Genomic DNA, 19,878 nt, shown 5'->3' on the forward strand with positions numbered 1-19,878 from the left:
TGTGATTCGTGGAATTGGAATGCATAATTGAGAAACAAGAAAACCTACTGATGTGAAACTTAAATTATTTAGAAAGGGAGGGTCAGTATACTGATATAATATCTCAAACCTTCACTGAAGATCTTCACTGAAGGTCTTTCACTAAATAACTTTTGAAATGCACTGTATTGACAGGACTGAAGATTTGAGGTGTCAATACGGTGCATTTCAAAAGTTATTTAGTGAAAAGTCTCAACTGAAGAATTAATTGAATTGGAAAAGTAATTTGAGCTGGAATTCAAATATTATCACTTTTCCAAGAAAAATTGTTATATAGGTGAGAGGCATGGTTAGTAAGTTTGCAGGTGACATCAAAATTGAAGATTTTGTGGATAGTGAAGACTGTTACTCAGTACAACTGGATCTTGACCAATGGGCTGAGGACTGGTGGATGGAGTTTAATGTAGACAAATGAGGTGCTGCATTTTGGAAATGGGAATCAGGGCAGGGCTTGTGCATTTAATGATGAGGTCCTGGGGAGTGTTGCTGAACAAAGAGACCTTGGGAGTGCAAGTTCACAGTTCCTTGAAAATAGAGTTGCAGGTAATAGGATAGTGAAGAAGGCATTTAATATGCTTGCCTTTATCAGTCAGTGCATTAAGTATAGGATTGGGAAGTTATGTTGTGGCCGTACAGGACACTGGTTAGGCCACTATTGGAATAGTACCTGCAGTTCCGGTCTCCCTGCTATGGAAGAAAGTTGTGGAACTTGAAAGGGTTCAGAAAAGATTTACAAGGTTGCCAGGGTTAGAGGGTTTGGACTATAGGGTGAGGCTTAGTAGGCTGTGGCTATTTTCCCTGCAGCATTGGAGGCTGAGCGGTGACCTTCTAGAGGTTTATAAAATCATGCACTTGGATAGGATGAACAGACAAGTCTTTTTCATGGAGTGGAAGAGTCCAGAATTAGAGGGTATAGGTTTAAAGTGAGAGGGGTAAGAATTTAAAGGGACTTGCAGGACAACTTTTTCACTGGTGTTGCGTGTATGGAATGAGCGTCCAGAGGAAGTGGTGAAGGCTGGTACAAAAGGCATCTGGAGAGGTATATGAATAGGAAGGAACTAGAGGGATAAATGCTGGCAAATAGAACTGGATTTATTTAGGGTATTTGGTTGGCATGGGAGAGTTGGATCAAAGAGTCTGTTTCCCATGCTGTAAATCTCTAGACTTTACTCCACTAACTAATTTTATTTTCCCCCCCTCTCAGAAAGTAAAAACTGCATCCTCCATACAATGAGAAATTAATTTGTAATTTTTGAAGGATTCCCCTTCCAGAATGTCAAGCAAGTTTCTCCCCATTTTGATAAAGGAGAAACAGGATGACCCAGGAATCATGAAATCACTAGAAATCTGGTATGTTGCCAGAAATACAACTAGCAATGTGAATTATACACTGCCTTCCATGCTTTGTGTGTATCCTCGATTACTTCTAGGACTGAGTGACTAAGTAACTTAGAATGGCAGCTGCTTTTAATGCCTTTCTGCCATTTGTTATTAATGCATGGCACTTTTTTTGTCACTGGTGACCTTGTGTTCCCGAGGATGTGACCTTAACATGCCTTTTTCTTTGAATTGTGTGCTTAGTGTAAGACTCTAGCTAGTCAAGGAGGCGCAAGGCCTAGGTTTACTGCAGATGGTCTTATTTAGTCTGTTTTATGGGACGAGTCTTTTTACTTTTTGAAAAATGAGCTGATCTTGAAATTAATGTTTCATTTATTGCTTAAAGATTCATTAATTTGAAGATGAGGTATGATAACTGATTGATGCTAACTAAGGGGAAAGTAAGCACGGTGGTTCTTAATCATTTTCCAGTGAACTTGGTTGAGGACAGGATTTAGCTCCTCCATGATTGCTGTCAAAAACTCTGGTCAAAGAAATAGATTTTGTGGAGGGTTTGAAAGGCAAGTGGGTCAGTTCTGGTGAGGGAATTCCAGTGTATGAGCCCTTAGCCGAAGGGTTGAGGTAATATGCAAGAAGGAAGTTGAAGATTTAACGCCATTATGTTGTCGGACGGTTTAAAATGCAATAATGAGAATTTTGAAATGTTGGTGAGTTGAATATTATTCTAAGTCAGTTATCCTTAGGTTAAAACATGATTTAAAAGCAGGCATTGGTGTTTTTGAAGTTTAGTTAGGATACAAAATAGGAGGCAGGACGCACAAGCTGCCTTTTCAGCTGGCAGATGGGTCTTGGAGTGCCTATGGGTGATGTTTGAGGAGGGTTCGCATCCATTTCTCTTGCACAAAGCGTTGACAACACTTTACCTCATCATTTCACATTTGAGATGGGATTATTAGGAATGAAAAGTTTGCTTTGAAAGTTAGTGCTTTGACCCCTCTCTCTGTTCAACTAATTTGTCACTTCAACTAAGATTGACATCCCTTCATCAACCCGGCACTAGCTAAAAATCTTATCTCTCTTAGACTTTAAAAAAGGGTGAAGTGGTGTAGAGATTTAAGACATAACTTGTATTGCTATCATTGGTGTTCAGCCTTTTTTGAAGTAGCTGGTTGTCCCCTGGAGCAATGGAATAATTGCATCAAATTCAATCATCTTGCTTCAGCTTGGAGCTCTGCAAACAGTTTTGGCACGGTCCTTGACCGTATAGTCTTCCTGTCGTTGTCTAGAGAAGGCGATAATCTCTCAATAGGGCAGAATAATTTATGTTGAGGTGCTGAGTGTTTGCCTTGCTACCATCCTGTCTTTTATCAGAAGTTTACATTGTCCCTAACTCAAGGAAATTAAATGAAAGCCATGTATACTCCTTCAATCCCTTGGATTTTTCCTATTTTACTCCTCGATTTCTCTCATCAACCAATGAATTTTAGCACTGAAAATCATGTCGATAATGAAAATACTCCCAGGCATGTTTCCAGAACAGTTGAAGCTGGCTCACATCCAGATACTGAAGTGTCAATAACTGGGAGTTAATGTTCCTGTATTTGTACCACCCTGTAGGCAGTGAGGTTGAAGAAAAGTTAGAAAGAACAACACTTGTATACTGTAACCAGATTGCTATCAGGGTGAGGTTAAAGCTTTTAACAAGCTGTGGTAGGCAGAGGATTTTTGAAAAAACTCAGCATTTTTCAGACTTTCTCTTTTTGCAACCTCCTTCTGATTCCAACTTTCACCACATTTTAAGTTTTGAACTGAAATACATTTGACATGCATTTTAGCCTGAAGACTTTAAGAATTATAGCTCACTGGTGTTCCTCCTTAGAATTACTGGTAGTTCTTCCTACTAAGTTGCACTTAATGTTGTTGCTTCATCCCTGGATTTGTGTTCAGTCTTATTTCAATTGTTGGAATGGAAGTCTGTGGCTAGTATTGTTCTGATCATTCTTGACCTGAGTCAAAACTGCCTATAACTTTGCATTAGGTTAACAATCCAGACTGTTAGAAAAAGAGAGAGTAAGAAACTGGATGGATATGAAATAATTATAATCTTATATTTGTTTGAGGGATGTGGGCATTGCTGGCTAAGCCAGCATTTATTACCCGCCAACTTGAAATTGCAGTTTAAAATGAGTGTCTTACAATGGCTATTTCAGAGGGAAGTTGAGAATCAAACACATCAAAATATACTTGTTCACCTCGCCTCTTTTACAGAAATAACATTTATGATTTTTTTTAAAACAAGGTGTAAGTGCTCAGGCTGCCCTAGAACTGTGTGGCTTGCGAGGCTTCAGAGGGCAGGAGGAGTCCTCTTATCATATTTCAGTAGCTTTGGGGTCACATGTAAGCTAGCCTAAAGATGACAGATTTTCTTCTCCAAATAACATTGAACCAGTTGAGTTTTCAACAATCTGGTGAGCGTTATCATGGTCTGTCTTTTAATTCCAGTCTTTATTTTTAAGCTCCGTGAACAGCTGTGGTGGAATTTAAGCCCTTATCCCCAGAGTGTTAGTCGGGGTTTCTCGAATACTAGTGATATTACCACTATATCACTGTCTTTTCTAAGATTAAACTGGTAACCAGTTGGCAGCTGAATTTGGGAAAGCTGCTAACATGGGTTGCTGAAGTAATCCTAATCTCTAGTTTTGAGCACAGTCAGCTCATGGTGTGGTGTTGCTTTATAAAACCACAAACCATTGTTCATGGTGTAATACAGTGTGTTCACAACAGCTGGGATGTTGCCAGTACTAATTTAGCTGGCTCAAATCCAAATTTATATACTTAAAATCCTGATAACTGAATTATATTATTCTTCCTTCTCGATGTACAGTGGAATCATAAAATCATTAGCTTTGCTTACATTGTGGTTATAAATCTATATTTAGGTAATTCCTGTTCTCCAAACTAACTACAGTTTCAAGATTGGAAGCACAGTTAAAAATGTAAATTTGTTCTCAAGTAAGGACTGTAAATTGTCTGAAACTTTGATCTTTGTTAAAACATGTGAACAAGGTGTAAACATTGATACTTGGAGTGAAACAAAGGGATAATGGGTACCAAGCAACAGTAAATAGGGTCAAAGATAGGGAAAAAAAACAAAGACAAAATCAATTGCTTTTTATTTGTATGTAAGTAGCATTTGGAACAAAAGTAAATTCGGGGACAAATGTGTGATCTTATAGCCATTACAGTGACATGGTTACAAGGAGAATTAAATATTCAGGATTGTGACATTGCAAAAGGAAAACATGCTTTGCTAACATTAGGAAGGAATGCATTAAGTATAATAGCGAAATTATCTTGGATCAGAAGATCTAAAAGCCAGATGGTGGAAATAAGCAGTAGTGCATAGACCCCCTATCAAGCTATGTTGTAGGACAGAGCAAAGCAGGGGATAATAAGTACACGTTGAAAATAAAAGCAGTGCATTTTATCATCATGGGTCCATCTATGCTTGCAATAGGGCTTTTGGATACTGGTGCTTTTTGTGCATGTGCAACTATGTACTAGAAGAAGTACATCACTTCTACAGAGGTAGATTTGGATAGTCAGGTTGGCAGAGGTAGCCTGAGGACACTTTCCAAGAAAAATATATTGTGGATTCAATTAGGAATCTGGCTGTTTTGGATCTGGTATTATGTAATGAGACAGGTTTGATAAATAATGCCAGTTTTTTAAAAATCCCACAGAAAACTGTGACCGTAACATGGCATACTTTAGTACTCTATTTGAGAGGGATGAACGTGGGTTGGAAACAAATGTGCAATGTTTTAAATAAAGGGTAATTATACAGGAATGTGGCAGAGCTAGCGGCAGTGGACTGGGAAAGGAGTTTACCAGGAATGGCAGGCATTTAAGAAAATAAGTGAGGAAGGAGGATTCTAGAAAGAGGATAAGCTAACCCTCACTAACCGGGGAGTTGATGATAACATCAAAATGAAAGAGAAAATGTCCACTGTGGCAAAGATTAGTGGTAGGCTAGATGATTTGAGAGAATTTCAAAAAGCAAAAAATGGCCAAAAAATTTAATGAGGGAAAAGCTAAGCTTTGAGAATAAACTGAGTATTTGTTTGCAATAAATGCATTCCTGTTTGACCTGAAGTTTTTCAAAGCTACTGTTTAAAATGATTGCTATTCAGCAAAGACAGTGCACGAGTTACGTAGCATATTCAAGGTTTAGATTAATCCATAGACTAAGCTTTTCAAAAAAAAAGTTGCCATCTATGCATTTTTTGAATTGTGTAGTGACAATTCAAGGATCACTTTGGAAGATCCCTCTAAATTGATGCATCTGGTGGTATATTTAGAGATGAAAAGAATGTAATGAACAGCCTCACTTTTTTTATATTGTGCGCTGTTCTTTGTAGATGTCACTAAGCTGATGGACTGATCCATGATTGTGTGTGAAGGTTGTATGGAGTTAAAAGGAAAATAATTTGAAAACAGGCATGACTATCTTGGTTTAAAAGTTCTTCTTAGAATCCATCTATGTTTGTGATAAACGTAAATAATTTCATGAAATATCAGGCTGATTTCTAGCTTTGTGCAAGTTAGAAAGTCTCCAACACGATGAAAGAGATTTTCATTCTCTCTAATTCTGGCCTCTCTTACATTCCTAGTTATAATTGCTTTTTCATTGGTGACATACCCAGAGTGTTTTTTTTTAAATCGCACAACGCCAAGTTATAGTCCAACAGGTTTTTTGGAAGTACAGTACAAGCTTTTGCAGTGCTGCTCCTTCGTCAGGTAGCTAGTGGGGCTGGATCATAAAACTTAGAATTTAAGTTGTCGAGGCTGCAAATGCTCAAATCCCGCCCTATACCCTTCCACCTTGGTTTCCTCCTTTTAATGGACTCTTTTTAAACCTTCGTATTTGACCAAGCTTTTACTCGTATGATGCATTATTTTTGGGATGTGACTGTATGTCATTTTGTTTTACAATAGCCCTGTGAAGTGCCTTTGAGCATTCCATGCAGCAATTGAAATCAGTCTGTGTGCCACAGTGCAATTTATCCTTGATGTCATTATGCCCATTATTGTACAAAATCTAAACCATTTTATATGACCTAATACCGTTTAAGTTCTAGAAGGTAAATGTCTCAAGTTTCAGGCAGTCTTTTGTTTATTCAGAATAATCTTGCAGCTTTAAAATACCAGCACTCGGCATAGATGTGAAATTTATTGGTGCTTTGCATGAATAGTGCCACTACTCCATTATGCTGCCACTATTAGATTTCAGAAACATTGCATCCTATCATATTCTTTTTATTAAAAAGTAGAAGCTGAAAGAAAGCTGTGTTTGTGTGATCACCAGAGGAGCCATTCATGAATTTAGCAGTTTCTTTGCACTGGTTTCATTGAGGCATTTTACGTATGCTCCTTTGCTGTACTGCTTTGGAGGAAGGGGTGAAACGTGATTCTCTTGACCTCCTGATCATGTTTCCTTGTCTTTGTTCCCCACTTTTCCAAGAAGAATTTTGATGGAAATAGAGCTTTTGTTTTGCATGGTAATTCCACACAATACAGGATTTTACTCAGCTTGGTTAGTTGGTAGTCTCGCTGGGTCTTGAAAGTATTTAGTGTGGTTTCTTTTGGATTGTGGGTAAGTGACTGGAATGCCTCAAGTTCTATACTTTTCACTAGATTTAGTTTGATTTCAGTTAATACGAGATTTGATTTTTTTTCCCCCCTAAAATTTAGATATCAGGGCCATTCAAGGACAGCAGGTGGTACTTTAATGTAGAAGCCAGCTGAAAGCTTTGAAGAATTGTTCAGGAGAGATGAAAGGCACAGTTTCATAGCTTTAGGTTTTTTAATGGGAGGAGTTTTGCATGGGAGGAGTGGAGCCTGCAAATGCAGTCAGTAGTACTTGTGTACACGATGGGGAAACCGGAGTCTCACGTTTTCATCACTCAATTGTTCCAATTTTAGATTTATCATCCATGAGAATCGAGTGAGTAGGGTAAGAGTAGAGCAAGCGGATTATGTGAGCCAAATATGGAAACTTTGCCAGTGCAATGAGGCTGAGGCTTTTGCATCAAACTAAGCTAAGGAGCTATGTATATCTGAACTTTGTTTCCACGGAATTAGAGATGAGAACGGATATTTTAAATTGGAAAGAATATTAACATCTTTAACCCAACTTGAAATCTGTTTCCTGGATGCATTTGTTCCTTCTCCATTGAATTCAGTTAGCAGTCAGCTGAATGTTATCAGGAGCTTGCAATTTATCTATAATAATAGTTCACTTTTGTATTTCCTAATTTAATTGTGTTCATATGTGTTGAAATTCTGCAGTGCGTTTTTCTAGTGGTTTGAGTTGTGACCATTCAGACTCCAGAAGCTTTGCAAAAGAAAACATGCTAATTCTTGTGATAGCAGTAAGAGCTGTGAGGAACACCGCTTAATTCTGCCTTAAATTTCTCAGCATTTTTATTTCTAGTATTTAGATATGGGTGGGGGAGCAAGGTGAGGGTTAATACTGGCATTCGAACATACGAAATAGAAACAAGTTTGGCCACTCAAGTCTGCTCGACAATGGAGTTTGTGGATGATCTGTTTGTTCTGAATTACAGCGACCCCCAATGACCGTTTGATTCCCTTGTCTACCAAGAATCAATCTACCTCTTGCAAATACTTAAAACTTCATGTTCACAATCTTCTGAGACCGTTCCAGAGCCCCTCAATGGTAGAGGGGGAGAAATATCCCATCTATGTCCTGAGAATGAACTCTAATTTTCAAATGATTGTCCCAAATTCTGGGCTGACCCTGAAGAACAAAAGAAACTGTTTCATCTCCACTGTTTCTCCAGCATATATTCTTCCTACATTCATCCTGTCAAGACCATTCAGGAACTTAAGCAGTGCAATCATACTACCACTCTGTTCATATTTTCTCTTATCCTTTTATGCAATGCTAAGTGCAGACCATTCTTTTGCCATAGGGGGAAATGGGATGTAAAGGGACTTACTACAAAGCAGTTGTAGTCTCCGAGTAGACTCTTTCATGCTACCTACTAATTTGCCCTTGGGAGTTAGAGGATCCCTCTGTTTGTTTCACCAGCCTTGGCATAGGACATCAGGTGCACAACAAAGATAAACTGAAGATTGTTTTATCTGAAAAAGCAATGCTTTTTGGGAGATAAAAGATAATTTCTGCACATTCTGGAATACTAGTATTCTTTGGAAATGTTAGTGCTATTTTGATTTATGGAGTTGCTTTTCCAAGAGTTTTAGAATTTGTTGTTTTCTCAATGTTTTGCTCAAAGCAAGTTTCAATTTTGATCTCATTTATTTAACTTAACTAAAATTGTCACCCTCTCCTCTTTCCAGGTGATGCGTCTGTACTGTGATACTTGCGCTGTCCCAATTTGTCGAGAATGCACAATGAGCCGTCATGTAGGGCACAGCTTTGTCTACCTCCAGGATGCCGTACAGGACTCCAAAGAAATTACCCTACAGTTATTAGCAGATGCACAGCAAGGACGACAGGCAATTCAGGTTTGTAAAAGTGAACATTTAAGCCCAAAACAGAGAGGTTGTAATTCTCCACCATTCTTGTATTAATAAATCTTTGTTTGTTTTGCCCTTGTTTCAGTCGGACTTCATGTTTGCAAACTCAGGTCTGTTTTCAGCTTAGCTTGTAACTGCCTCACGTTTTGCATCGCCTTTTTAGATTTATTCTTTCTTCCTACTTGAAGTTTTGCTGGTTGTCTATCCCCAGAGTTCCTAAAATCCATTTGCAAGTTTACTAATATACTTCTAAACTATGTATGTTGAAGCTCTATTTGCTACAAGTCCACCCTTCCCTTAAGATATGCTGTGCTTTCTTCAGTTTGTGTATCCTTGTTTGATATCAATAAATTTATAATCTCGTGTGCATGTTTAAGTTTTCTTCAAAGAAAGTCCTTTTAAATTTAGTTCTGAGCATGTCGCAGGTTGCAGCTTACCTCTTGAAGAAGCCTGTGTTTCACTCCCCAGGTTCCAACCCTAAGCTAAGTTGACATTATGTCTAAATGGAGGAGAAAGTGAGGTCTGCAGATGCTGGAGATCAAAGTTGAAACTTTATTGCTGGAACAGCACAGCAGGTCAGGCAGCATCCAGGGAACAGGAGATTCGACGTTTCGGGCACAGGCCCTATATCAGATTCCTGAAGAAGCAATAAAGTTTCAATTATGTCTAAATATACTATATTCCGTTGGAACAACTTTTTTCCACCTTCCAATATGACAGTTGAACCATTTGTGGTGGTAAAGTGTGCATACCTGGTAAGGTTTGCTTAGTTGTGTTTGCATACTGGATACGTGGCCAGTGATTCATTGCTTAGCCCAGAGAATGAGATTAGTTCTGATAGCTGGCAAGGATGAGCTAACTGGAGACAGGCCAGTAATTGAACTTCAGACCTTCTTTCAATGGTTGAGCTATCAATTATTTAAATGTGCTGACATCTGTTTCCTTAAATGTTTGAACTTACACAGGTGGTGAAGGATGGAACTAGAGTCTAGTTTAGACACACATTACATGATGCATTCCTCCGTTCCAACAAATAGATTTCTGCTTTTACTTCTATTTTGATGTCACCACCAGAATGCAATTAAACACTAGATGTGGAATTAATTTAAAACCTACTATACTGCCCTAACATTTCTTGGATTTTGACAACTGCCATATCTCAACCTGTTTGGGATTGAAACCATGATAAAATAAGGGTTGTTAAAGGTTGTGCACTTCAGTTGAATATTCAAACGTGATCTGTGCATAATGTGTCAAACTGGTTTTTCGTTTTTGTGATTTCAAAATGAAATGAATACTTAAGGTGTATTTATTGTGTGCTGCTGTTTAAATGTTACATGCAAGTACTACCAAATCTTTATCTTGCTCAAACATTGCTTACTGTTGGGAAAATATTTTTTGTTTGGGTTTAGCTGGTCCGAGGGATGAATAGAGTACTTGTTAGGTTTCGATGTACAATCAGATTTTGCATTCTTTATGGAAATAGTACATATCTAGCCAAATTGAAATATCTTCTTTAAAAAGGCAATGAACTATTAGCATTGTAGTGCTTTTAAATACTAGCATTCTTGTCTCCTTCCCTGAAGTTAAGCCCTAGAGTGATACCCTGTCCCTTGCGGGTAGTAACTTTGTGATGCCTTGCATGTTTGGGAGATTATTTCATTCTGGTGAGTTTCGGGGCATTATGTAGGACCCTGGTCTTTTCTTTAAAAAGCCAAGTTAGTGTGTCGTTCCACCAATGGTTACTAGTTAGAGCATGAAACCCTGGTGTACTGTCTATTTGACCACTGAACATGCTGCTGTAGTTAATGATGAAGACAGTGTTATAAATATACATTAGGACAAGCAGAAAATGTAGCATGCAAGTGCAAGATTTAAAACTGTTTAAAATCACCTTGTGAGAAGTTGACACTTCTCTGCATCTAAATTCTGATCATTGTTCCAGACCTGTTGTGAACCAGGGTAGGTGTAGAAAATGTACATGTATGCCTATTTGGTTGGGACCAGAGCTATTATAAGTGAGTGGGGTTGTTACCACTACTCTGTTGCTGATTCCCAAATTTGTAACTAGTCATTAAGTTCTTTCCAGGCTTGGCTTTGTTATCCTCTTTTCAATTTCTTTTTGGCTTGGAAAGCCTATTTCACCCTTTTGAATCGTTAGATTATGTGCTGACTTATAGAATCTCCTAAGAGGTTCAATTTAAGGCGAATGCTGAAAGATAAGTCATGTTTTTAGTGCTTGATTTTGTTTTGTTTTCGGCTACTCCATTTGAACCAACACCCTTTATTTCTGTGCAGCTGAGTGACAATATGGTAGTTTCTCACCAAGTTGAGAGCTACTAGACCCTAGAAAGCTGTACTTTATATGTTGAAATCTGCATCCTTTGTCCAACAAAATTCTGATAACACATTTTCAAATATACTCTTTCCATTCATCCTCTACCCCCTCCCTTCCTCCCTCCCCTCTGTACTGAGCTGCACAAATTGCGAAGTGTCTTGTTTGATTTCTATGCTGAATAAGTTGGGGCAGCAATTAATTGCTAACTTTGGATTGTCCTGAGACTACTTGGAAAGGAAACTTCCAGTCAAGGGTTCATGGTATTTAGTGAACGTTAATCTATTTGAGGATTGAATTGAACTTGTTTAGTCAAAAGTGCCTCTGCTTTCACTGTAATCTCAGCTAATTGGACAAGTTGAATATGTCCACTCTCTATTCTTTCGTTGTGATAAATGCAGCTTTGTAATCGTGTGTGTATATAATATATAAAAATAAAATTCAGTATCTTTGAGTGTGGTTAATTGTTTTCTTGTGGTAATATGGCTGTAAACTCCCATGATTTGATGAGTCACCGTGTTTTTAATATGAATCAACTGCAGTTTGGGAGTTGAATAGCAAGTCCAAGAAATGTACTTTTTCTTTGGTAGTGTGGGAGCAGACTCTGCTTTGGAGTGAAATAAAACGGAGAACTTTGCCTAAGTAATTCTTAAGGGCCCTCATGGGACATAATGCCTTTTCATATCTCCCTGTAATTAATTTCTTTCTAGCTATACAGTCAATTTGTTTTTTAAAAAAAGTTGGGAAATCTGCAACTTCCAAGTATTAGCAATTAAATGTATTTGATTAGTTATCGGTTTCAGCAGCCTCCACTGAAATGGAAAATTTTCTTTGCTTCTCAATCATACTGGCTCTAATCAAACTGATGCTTAAAAAGATGAGTTATAAATTGAGTGGAATTTGTTATCTTTTGATTTTGTCTTAAATTTGCCACTACTATCTCCTTTTTCTTAAAAATCTGTACTCAATCTGACCAGAGAAGTTGACATTGTAATGTCTGCAAATCAGACTGAACCCTTAACCTGATCTGGTTTCGACATCTGCATTTCCCTGGCATTTTGCCGAAGTATATCAGCCCTTCAAAGAAGCTTTGATTGAAGAAATGACATTCATTTTAGGTCACTTTCAACTTCCCTTTTCCTGCTGGGTATAGTTCCCAAAATGGAATCTGCTTTCTAGTTCCATGAATGGCATTTGCTTTCCTGTACACTTCTACAGTGACCTAACACATGAACATGGACAGAATATGTTAACTGTTGTTATGGGGTGTTGTCAGAGCCAAGCCTGGTGTGAGTAAGTGTATTTTTAAAAAGGCTGCTACATAGTAATCAAAGACTCGTGTTTTTAGATCTTAATCTTGATATTTTCTACAGTTCAGGTTTAACAGTCGCATGCAAACAACAGAACCATCACCTGCTTAATGATCCAACATGCAATCTTTATTATCTATTTATTTGGATAAATAATGGTAAGACCAAGGGATCATTACTCAGGAACCTTACTTTGTACACTAGCCACTGGAATGGGTCATACAATGCTCTTGTTTGAAGTGGACTGAATATACGTTTTAGCAAAATGAATAATCATTGGTTTTATTTACACAAGATAAACCATAAAAGTAGTGCTGTCCTTGATGTGTAAAATAAAATACCACCTTTTGTTTCCTCTTCCTAAGAGACAAGCGCACACTCTCTCAGACGCTCTCAACCCCCCATCCCAGACAGACAGACACACACGTGTGCACACTCACACCTGCATGCACACATACGCATTTGTGAGGTGAATTTGTACTTGCAGTGTTAATTATACTCTTAACTCGTTTTTTTAGATTAGAATCAGTCTAAACATTATGGCTCAGACAACAGAACACTGGGCTAACACCTTCAACATCTTATCTGGCTGACACCAATTGTTACAGTTAACCTGAGAATGTAACTTTGAAAAAAAGTTTTGCAATTTACATATGGAAGTGAAACGATCATTAGCAATTCTAACAGATGAGACACTTAACAAATGATCAAGGTATTTTTCCACGTATAATTACAGTTACATCACAGTAAACTTTTGCTATAAATTCTGTCTCTTACAATTGTATACTCCACAACCACCTGGTGAAGGAGCAGTGCTATGAAAGCTAGTGCTTCCAATTAAACCTGTTGGATTATAACTTTGTTGTGATTTTTATCATTTCTTCCCTTCTACTGTGTAATACAGGCTCAGAATTAACCAGTCTGTTCTGATTAGCACAGATTGAGTGTTCTACATGATGTTGAAGCTCTCACTGTAGGTGAAATACAAATAGTTTTCAGAGACTTTCCCAATCTGCTGTTGAAACGTGAAACTATATTCAATGGCTTATTATCATTTGTGCCATTATCTAGGAATTCTAATTTTCTCTGGCAGGTTGGACAACATTCTGCAGCTTGAAGTCAATAGCGCAATTTCAGCATGCATGGAAAATGCAGAACTTTGAAGTGTTGTAAACTGAAGTGCAGAACCTCAAAATGACATAGGCAAGTGGGCAGCCAAGTGGCAGATAAAATTCAATGCAGTGAAAGGAGAGGTGAAGACCATGCATGACTTCAAAAAAGGTGACTCCAAAGGGGATACAGGAGCAGAGGCCATACAAGTGCATACATTAAAAATGGCAGTACAGGTGTGAGAGAACAGTTAATGCAGCAGTACCTGAGGCTTTATTAATAAGGCATAGTTAAGAAGAGAAAGGTTATGTTGAGCTTCTGCAGTCATTAGTTTGGCCTCTGGAGAATTGTATTCATATCTGGGTGTTACACTTGAAGGCTGTGTTGCATTGAAGCGAATGCACAAGGGGTTTATGAGAATGCTTCAGAGGAAAGGAATTTCATTTATGCAGATTAGTTTTGTAAATCTGAGGCTATTCTCCGTGGAGAATGGAAGGCAGAGAGGAGGTCAGATTGAAGTATTCAAAATCAGACTGCGTAGATGAAGAGGAAATGTTGCGTCTATGAAAGGATAGACCGAGGATGCAGACTTAAAAGTAATCTGAAATGGAAGCAAAAATGTGAAGAAACATTTGTGTATAGTTAGGATCTGGAATACGCTGACTGTGGTGGAGACATTCAAAGGAATATGAGACTGCTACTGGAAAAGAGAATGTGCATGGTTACAGGGAGAAAGCAGAGGGATGGCACTGAAACTGCAGGCCTGATGAATTCAGTAGCTTTCTGGTTGTATCAGTTCTGAGATTCTGAATCCCCTGACCACAAGCTTTCTGTGATTGTGTCCCCATCTCCAAAGTCTATGATACAACTGTCAATCAAAGCCAGTATCTTGCTCCATTTTTTTCTGACCGTTGCCAGTATCCATGGAAAGCTACAAACTGCTACAAGAGGCTGAACAGGCTGCCGCTGTTTTTGATGGAGCGTCGGAGGCTGAGGGGTGACCTTATAGAGGTTTACAAAATTAAGAGGGGCATGGATAGGGTAAATAGGCAAAGTCTTTTCCCTGGGGTCGGGGAGTCCAGAACTAGAGGGCATAGGTTTAGGGTGAGGGGGGAAAGATATAAAAGAGACCTAAGGGGCACCTTTTTCACGCAGAGGGTGGTGTGTGTATGGAATGAGCTGCCAGAGGAAGTGGTGGAGGCTGATATAATTACAACATTTAAGAGACATTTGGGTGGGTATATGAAAAGGAAGGGTTTGGAGGGATATGGGTCGGGTGCTGGCAGGTGGGACTAGATTGGATTGGGATATCTGGTCGGCATGGACGGGTCGGACCGAAGGGTGTGTTTTCATGCTGTACATCTCTGACTCTAACAGATTAGATTTTTCTTAGATTAGATCCGCTACAGTGTGGAAAAAGGCCCTTCGGCCCAGCAAGTCCACACTGACCCTCCAAAGAGTAACCCACCCCCCTCTGACTGATTAATGCTCCTAACAACCATGGACAATTTAGCATGGCCAATTCACCTGACCTGCACATCTTTGGAATGTGGGGGGAAACCGGAATACTCGGAGGAAACCCATGCAGACACTGGGAGAACGTGCAAACTCCACAGACAGTCGCCCAAGGATGGAATCAAATCTGGATTCCTGGTGCTGAGAGGCAGCAATGCTAACTGCTGAGCCACCGTGTTTGAGTGCAATATTAGATCAACAGCTATCCACAAAGAAGTCTCTTTCTCACTGGTGAGCAGTAAGCCAACTTTTGACCATGTTTGTGATTGTGAATGTGTTATGGTGAATTAAAACAATTAAAATAATAAATAAAGACGCAAGTATTTGCTCATGTGGTGATTGGCACCAGCCTGTTTTTCATTTGCAAGGTCCTGTGACCTGGAGCCTGAGCCCCTTTCATACGGACTTGAATCATAAAGCAACTGAATCAAAGCCACCTCAAGATTTCTATCCTTGGCTTCAAAGTGAAAAGTTGTGGCTTTGGATATGATTTTATAGGAGCCACATTGCTATGTTGGCTGACAGCGTTTAATCCTTTTAGGATCATTTCCTAGGTCTGTGGTTGTGTTGTCATGCTATGTAATTACACTCAGACCATCAATCGTTCTACATTTTAGAACTGGGATAACGTTTGAAAGCAAACATGCTAAGGTGATCTGTAACTGGTGTGTGGCTTACTGGATGCGTGTCTCATTTGTGTATCAAAGCATCTACTTTGTCCTCCTCTTGTGGGATGAAAACTAGAAAAAAAGTATACTGGAACCAGATGAGACATTCCTTATAGCAGTAGTTAGGCAGATAGTGTGCAGTTTGTTGTTTTAAATTAGACTCCCTTGCTGTGAAATGTAGTGTTGGTTGATTTTTAGAAAATTGGTTTGAAACACAATGTTAAATACATAAAATTCTGCACATTAGGAGCTGTGTGCATGAACTTTACACCAGAAGGAGGAAGCTTTTTTTCTTGATGGCTGCATTGATTATTTGAACCTAATTTGATTGTTATGCTTGGAATGAATACACGGCAATCTCACCCAGCTCTGTATAGGCCATCATTCTTAAAATGGATCTCACTCTTCTTACCTGCTTTTAATGAACAACTTACAGCAGACAAACGTCGGCAGTTGGCTTAACATTAAATTCCCTTGATTTAAACCTAGACCTTTTGATGAGCAGCTCAGATGGAACATAGTGCTATGGAATTTCTGGGTTAGTCATGAGTCGACAATCAACTGAAAGGATTTGTGTGGGATAGGACTTGAAGCAATAAAGTGAGTGAGTTGGTCATGACCTGTGTGTCAGCAGGATTGCATGACTGTTAAGATTGGGAGGGAAACAAATCAAAACTTGCCTGTTTAAACCTGAATGTAATAAATTACCACATTAGGATCTTTATTTTTTAACAAAAACCATGTTGCAAACCTGCCTTTTCTCTTCCACCCCACCCATCCCTTTCTCTCTTCTCTCTGCCCCCCTTTCTGTTTCTCTTTCTCTCCCCCCCCCCCCCCCCCCACAAACACCTCTTCCATTTCTCTCCCAACATGGGGGCTGCAGTTTCATGTTTAGCTTGTGACCTGGAATTGATCAGACCTATTGCTGGACAGTTGAATTTTCTGTTGTTGATTTAGAGTATTTACTCCTATGATGTTTCAGCACTATCATCTCCTACACTACTGATTGATAACATAAGGCTAAGATTACGTGCTTGAGGTTCACATTGGAAGGAAAGCTTTTGACCTTTAAGTGGTATCATAATGGGAATGTGGCTATTTGCTGATCCTTGTTGAACTATTTTCAAAAGAGTAAAATACAATGGACTATGGAAATTTGAAATGAATACAGAAGTGCTCGAGAAATGCAGGTTTGGAGGGTCAAATGTTAACTTCTGATTCTCCCAGACTTGAGTTTTTTCCAGCCCCTTGTTTCATTACCTCATTCAGATTTGTCTCTTCTACTAGTAATGTGGATGTACTTAACACCAAATGGAGTGTAGTGGTCCAAGAAAGCAACTTGCCACCTCCTTGAAGTAATTAGGGATGAGCAGTAAATGCTTGCTCTGGTGACCTGATGAGATGTCATGAAAGAACTTTTTAAAAAAGTCGTGCATTCTACACCTGAGATGAAGTTTTCTTTAGGACCTCCTAGTCAAATTTAGTATTTGGTAATTGTTGTACTCTCTCGAGATCTGTAACTGGTCAAAATAAGACACTAACATTACTGTTGAAAAAAGACAGGCTTTCAATTAAATCTAATGGATTATTTCATTTAGTCTCTATGTAGTTTTTGAGTGTTTAGTCACTGCAAAGTGGAATGTTCTCAGGCTGAGTTAAAAGTTGGCACCCCGCTAGGCTCTGGTTGAAATGACATATTACGGATTATAGTCGAGATGGTGATGTTCACATCCTGAGTTAATACGTGTTCTTAGAGATTTGGTGCCCCATTCTTGACTGGGTCAACAGCCCTCGACACTCCTATCTATGATCCAGAGAAAAGTGGTTTAATGGTAAGTGTTTGAGAGTTATGAATACTGATAGCTTGTTTTAAATGGCCATTTGGTGCACGGTTAAGATATTCTCTAGAGAGCACAGTGTTAAAGCTTACTGACAATGATAAGGGTATTTTTTTTTTCTCAAGCCCAATTCTGGTAGCTCAAATGCCCATCAGAATATACTTCCATCCTGTGCTCTGTAGAGACTGTCACTTTTTGTATTTATCTCTTTTTGGTTTGGAACAGGGTTGAGAATGAGGATTGAACTTTGAACAGCAGCTTGTTTTTAAGAAAGAACAGAGCAAAAACAAGAGCTCTGTTTGAACTGGCCTGGAATAAAATGCAAATTATTTACTGATCTAAAGGCATTGTAGATGAACTGACTGTGGTTGCTGTGCACAGGACTGGCAGTTGATTGGATGTTGAATTGATCATGGGAGGAATGGTGCTAATCAGCCAACCACAGTGACTGTTTATTAAAGACTTTGAGTTTGGCAGGAGAAAGTGTAATGCTGGAAGCTTCTGCATTCATCTGTCTTTTATTTTGCGCTCTCTCGTTTCTCTCCAGTTATTGAATTGTTGAATATTCTGAGTAAAGAACTCTAGTCTGTAAGAAATTAGAAATCTATAAGAAAGTACAATTTTATTTTTTATTTTCAATTTAATTTTTAAAGTTTATCCCTTAACCCTGGCCATATGTATGCATCCATTGATCGTGAGCTTGATTTTTAATTTGGTTTGATGTCTCTCTCTAACTTTAAAAAAAATTTTTAGGCTTTCTGCTTTTTGTTTAAATCAACTTCTGAAGATCAATTGATAAAATTAATTGACTTGGGTGGTAAAAGAGGACTTCACAAAATGTTGGGAGTAGTATTCCTTCCTGTGTGCTGGTTTTCCAATTGTTTTCTCTTTTTTTAAAAAAACAAAGCTTGCATTGCCTCTTCTGTCAGGAGAGAATTGTCTAGTAGCGGCATAGTTCCTTGACATGTTTGTTTCTGGAATTGCAACTATTTTAGATTTAGATATTACATGTCTGCATTATTAACTATGCAATTCTGCTGTTGACTCAGCACTGTGTGGGCAGCTGTCTTCACTATTCCAATTCTGTGCACTGCTAGCCTGTGTTTTAAATAAATCCTATTGCATTGGCGTGTAATGCCCTTTTGATTCTAAACTATGCATACTATCACTTGAGGCTATGCAGAACCAGGCTGTTAGGCAGCTCTCTGGATGATGCATTGAATTTTTGGACACCAAGGAAATTGAGAAATATGAGGATGGGGTAGACCTGTGGAATAGGCAAAAGTTAAGCCATGAATTTAATGGATGACAAAGGAGGCTCTAGGTGCTGCATTGTCCGCTCCTATTTCTTGGTAGTTCCCTTTAAATAAAGTGACTGATGTTGACCTTAAGCTGTGGGACAATTCTTCTCTGCCCACAAATACTTGGAATATGATCTATCATTTTGTGTAAATGCTCAAATTCTGCTTCTAGCTTGATGCTGTACATTCTAAACTCCACAGGGGCTTGTGGTTTTTGAAATTACTTGCATTGCGCTCTGAAAATGCTATTGCAAACAAGTTGTTGAACTGTTGGAAAAGAAATATGCTTGAAATTTTGAAATTTTCTGCACACATTGAAAGGGATCAATTTGTTGATGTTGTAGATTTCAGTAATTCATTTTCATCACTTTAAAAGATGGTTAATCCACCAAGGACTAGAAATGCAGTCAAAATTAAGCTAGGCTTCAGCTGTTTTTAATGAAAAAATTAGAAAATAAACTCAAAACAAAAGTAATTTGATATCTTCCTGCCTGTTTTTGCATTTGTTTCAAAGGTCCAATAGTTTGTCAACTTTGGATAAATTGAATATTTTAAGTTTGCACTCTGTCTTCGAAGAAGCTATAGTTTGATCTAAATGACAAACTATTGGACCTTTGAAACAAATGCACCTTCGAAGATGCACTGTCCATGCAAAATAAGAGGTGTTTCCCTTCTGTCATGAGAATTGCCCAAAATTTATAATAGATAAAGAATATAAAGGGTTGTATAAAGGTTGCAGTTGCATCAAAATGTGTTTGAAGTTCTTGCTCTCTATATACTTTCCTCAGTCTGAAATAGGACCATTGGCCCTTGATGTTTCCTGCCACTCAGCTAACATTGTATCCATGTTGCTACTGT

General features: G+C 38.5%; 1 protein-coding gene across 1 annotated transcript in view; it reads left to right on the forward strand.

Moving 5' to 3' along the window:
* Positions 1-19,878, forward strand: part of trim71 (tripartite motif containing 71, E3 ubiquitin protein ligase) — a 45,379-nt gene that overhangs the window by 13,539 nt on the left and 11,962 nt on the right. Inside the window, exon 2 of the mRNA XM_043707320.2 lies at positions 8,764-8,931. Within this exon, the coding sequence (XP_043563255.2) occupies positions 8,764-8,931 (168 nt within the window). The remainder of the gene's footprint in view (positions 1-8,763; positions 8,932-19,878) is intronic.

The sequence above is a fragment of the Chiloscyllium plagiosum genome, unplaced genomic scaffold, assembly GCF_037043375.1.
Source record: "Chiloscyllium plagiosum isolate Xiang-an unplaced genomic scaffold, Cpla_swu_hap1 HiC_scaffold_17, whole genome shotgun sequence".
Lineage (NCBI taxonomy): Eukaryota > Metazoa > Chordata > Chondrichthyes > Orectolobiformes > Hemiscylliidae > Chiloscyllium > Chiloscyllium plagiosum.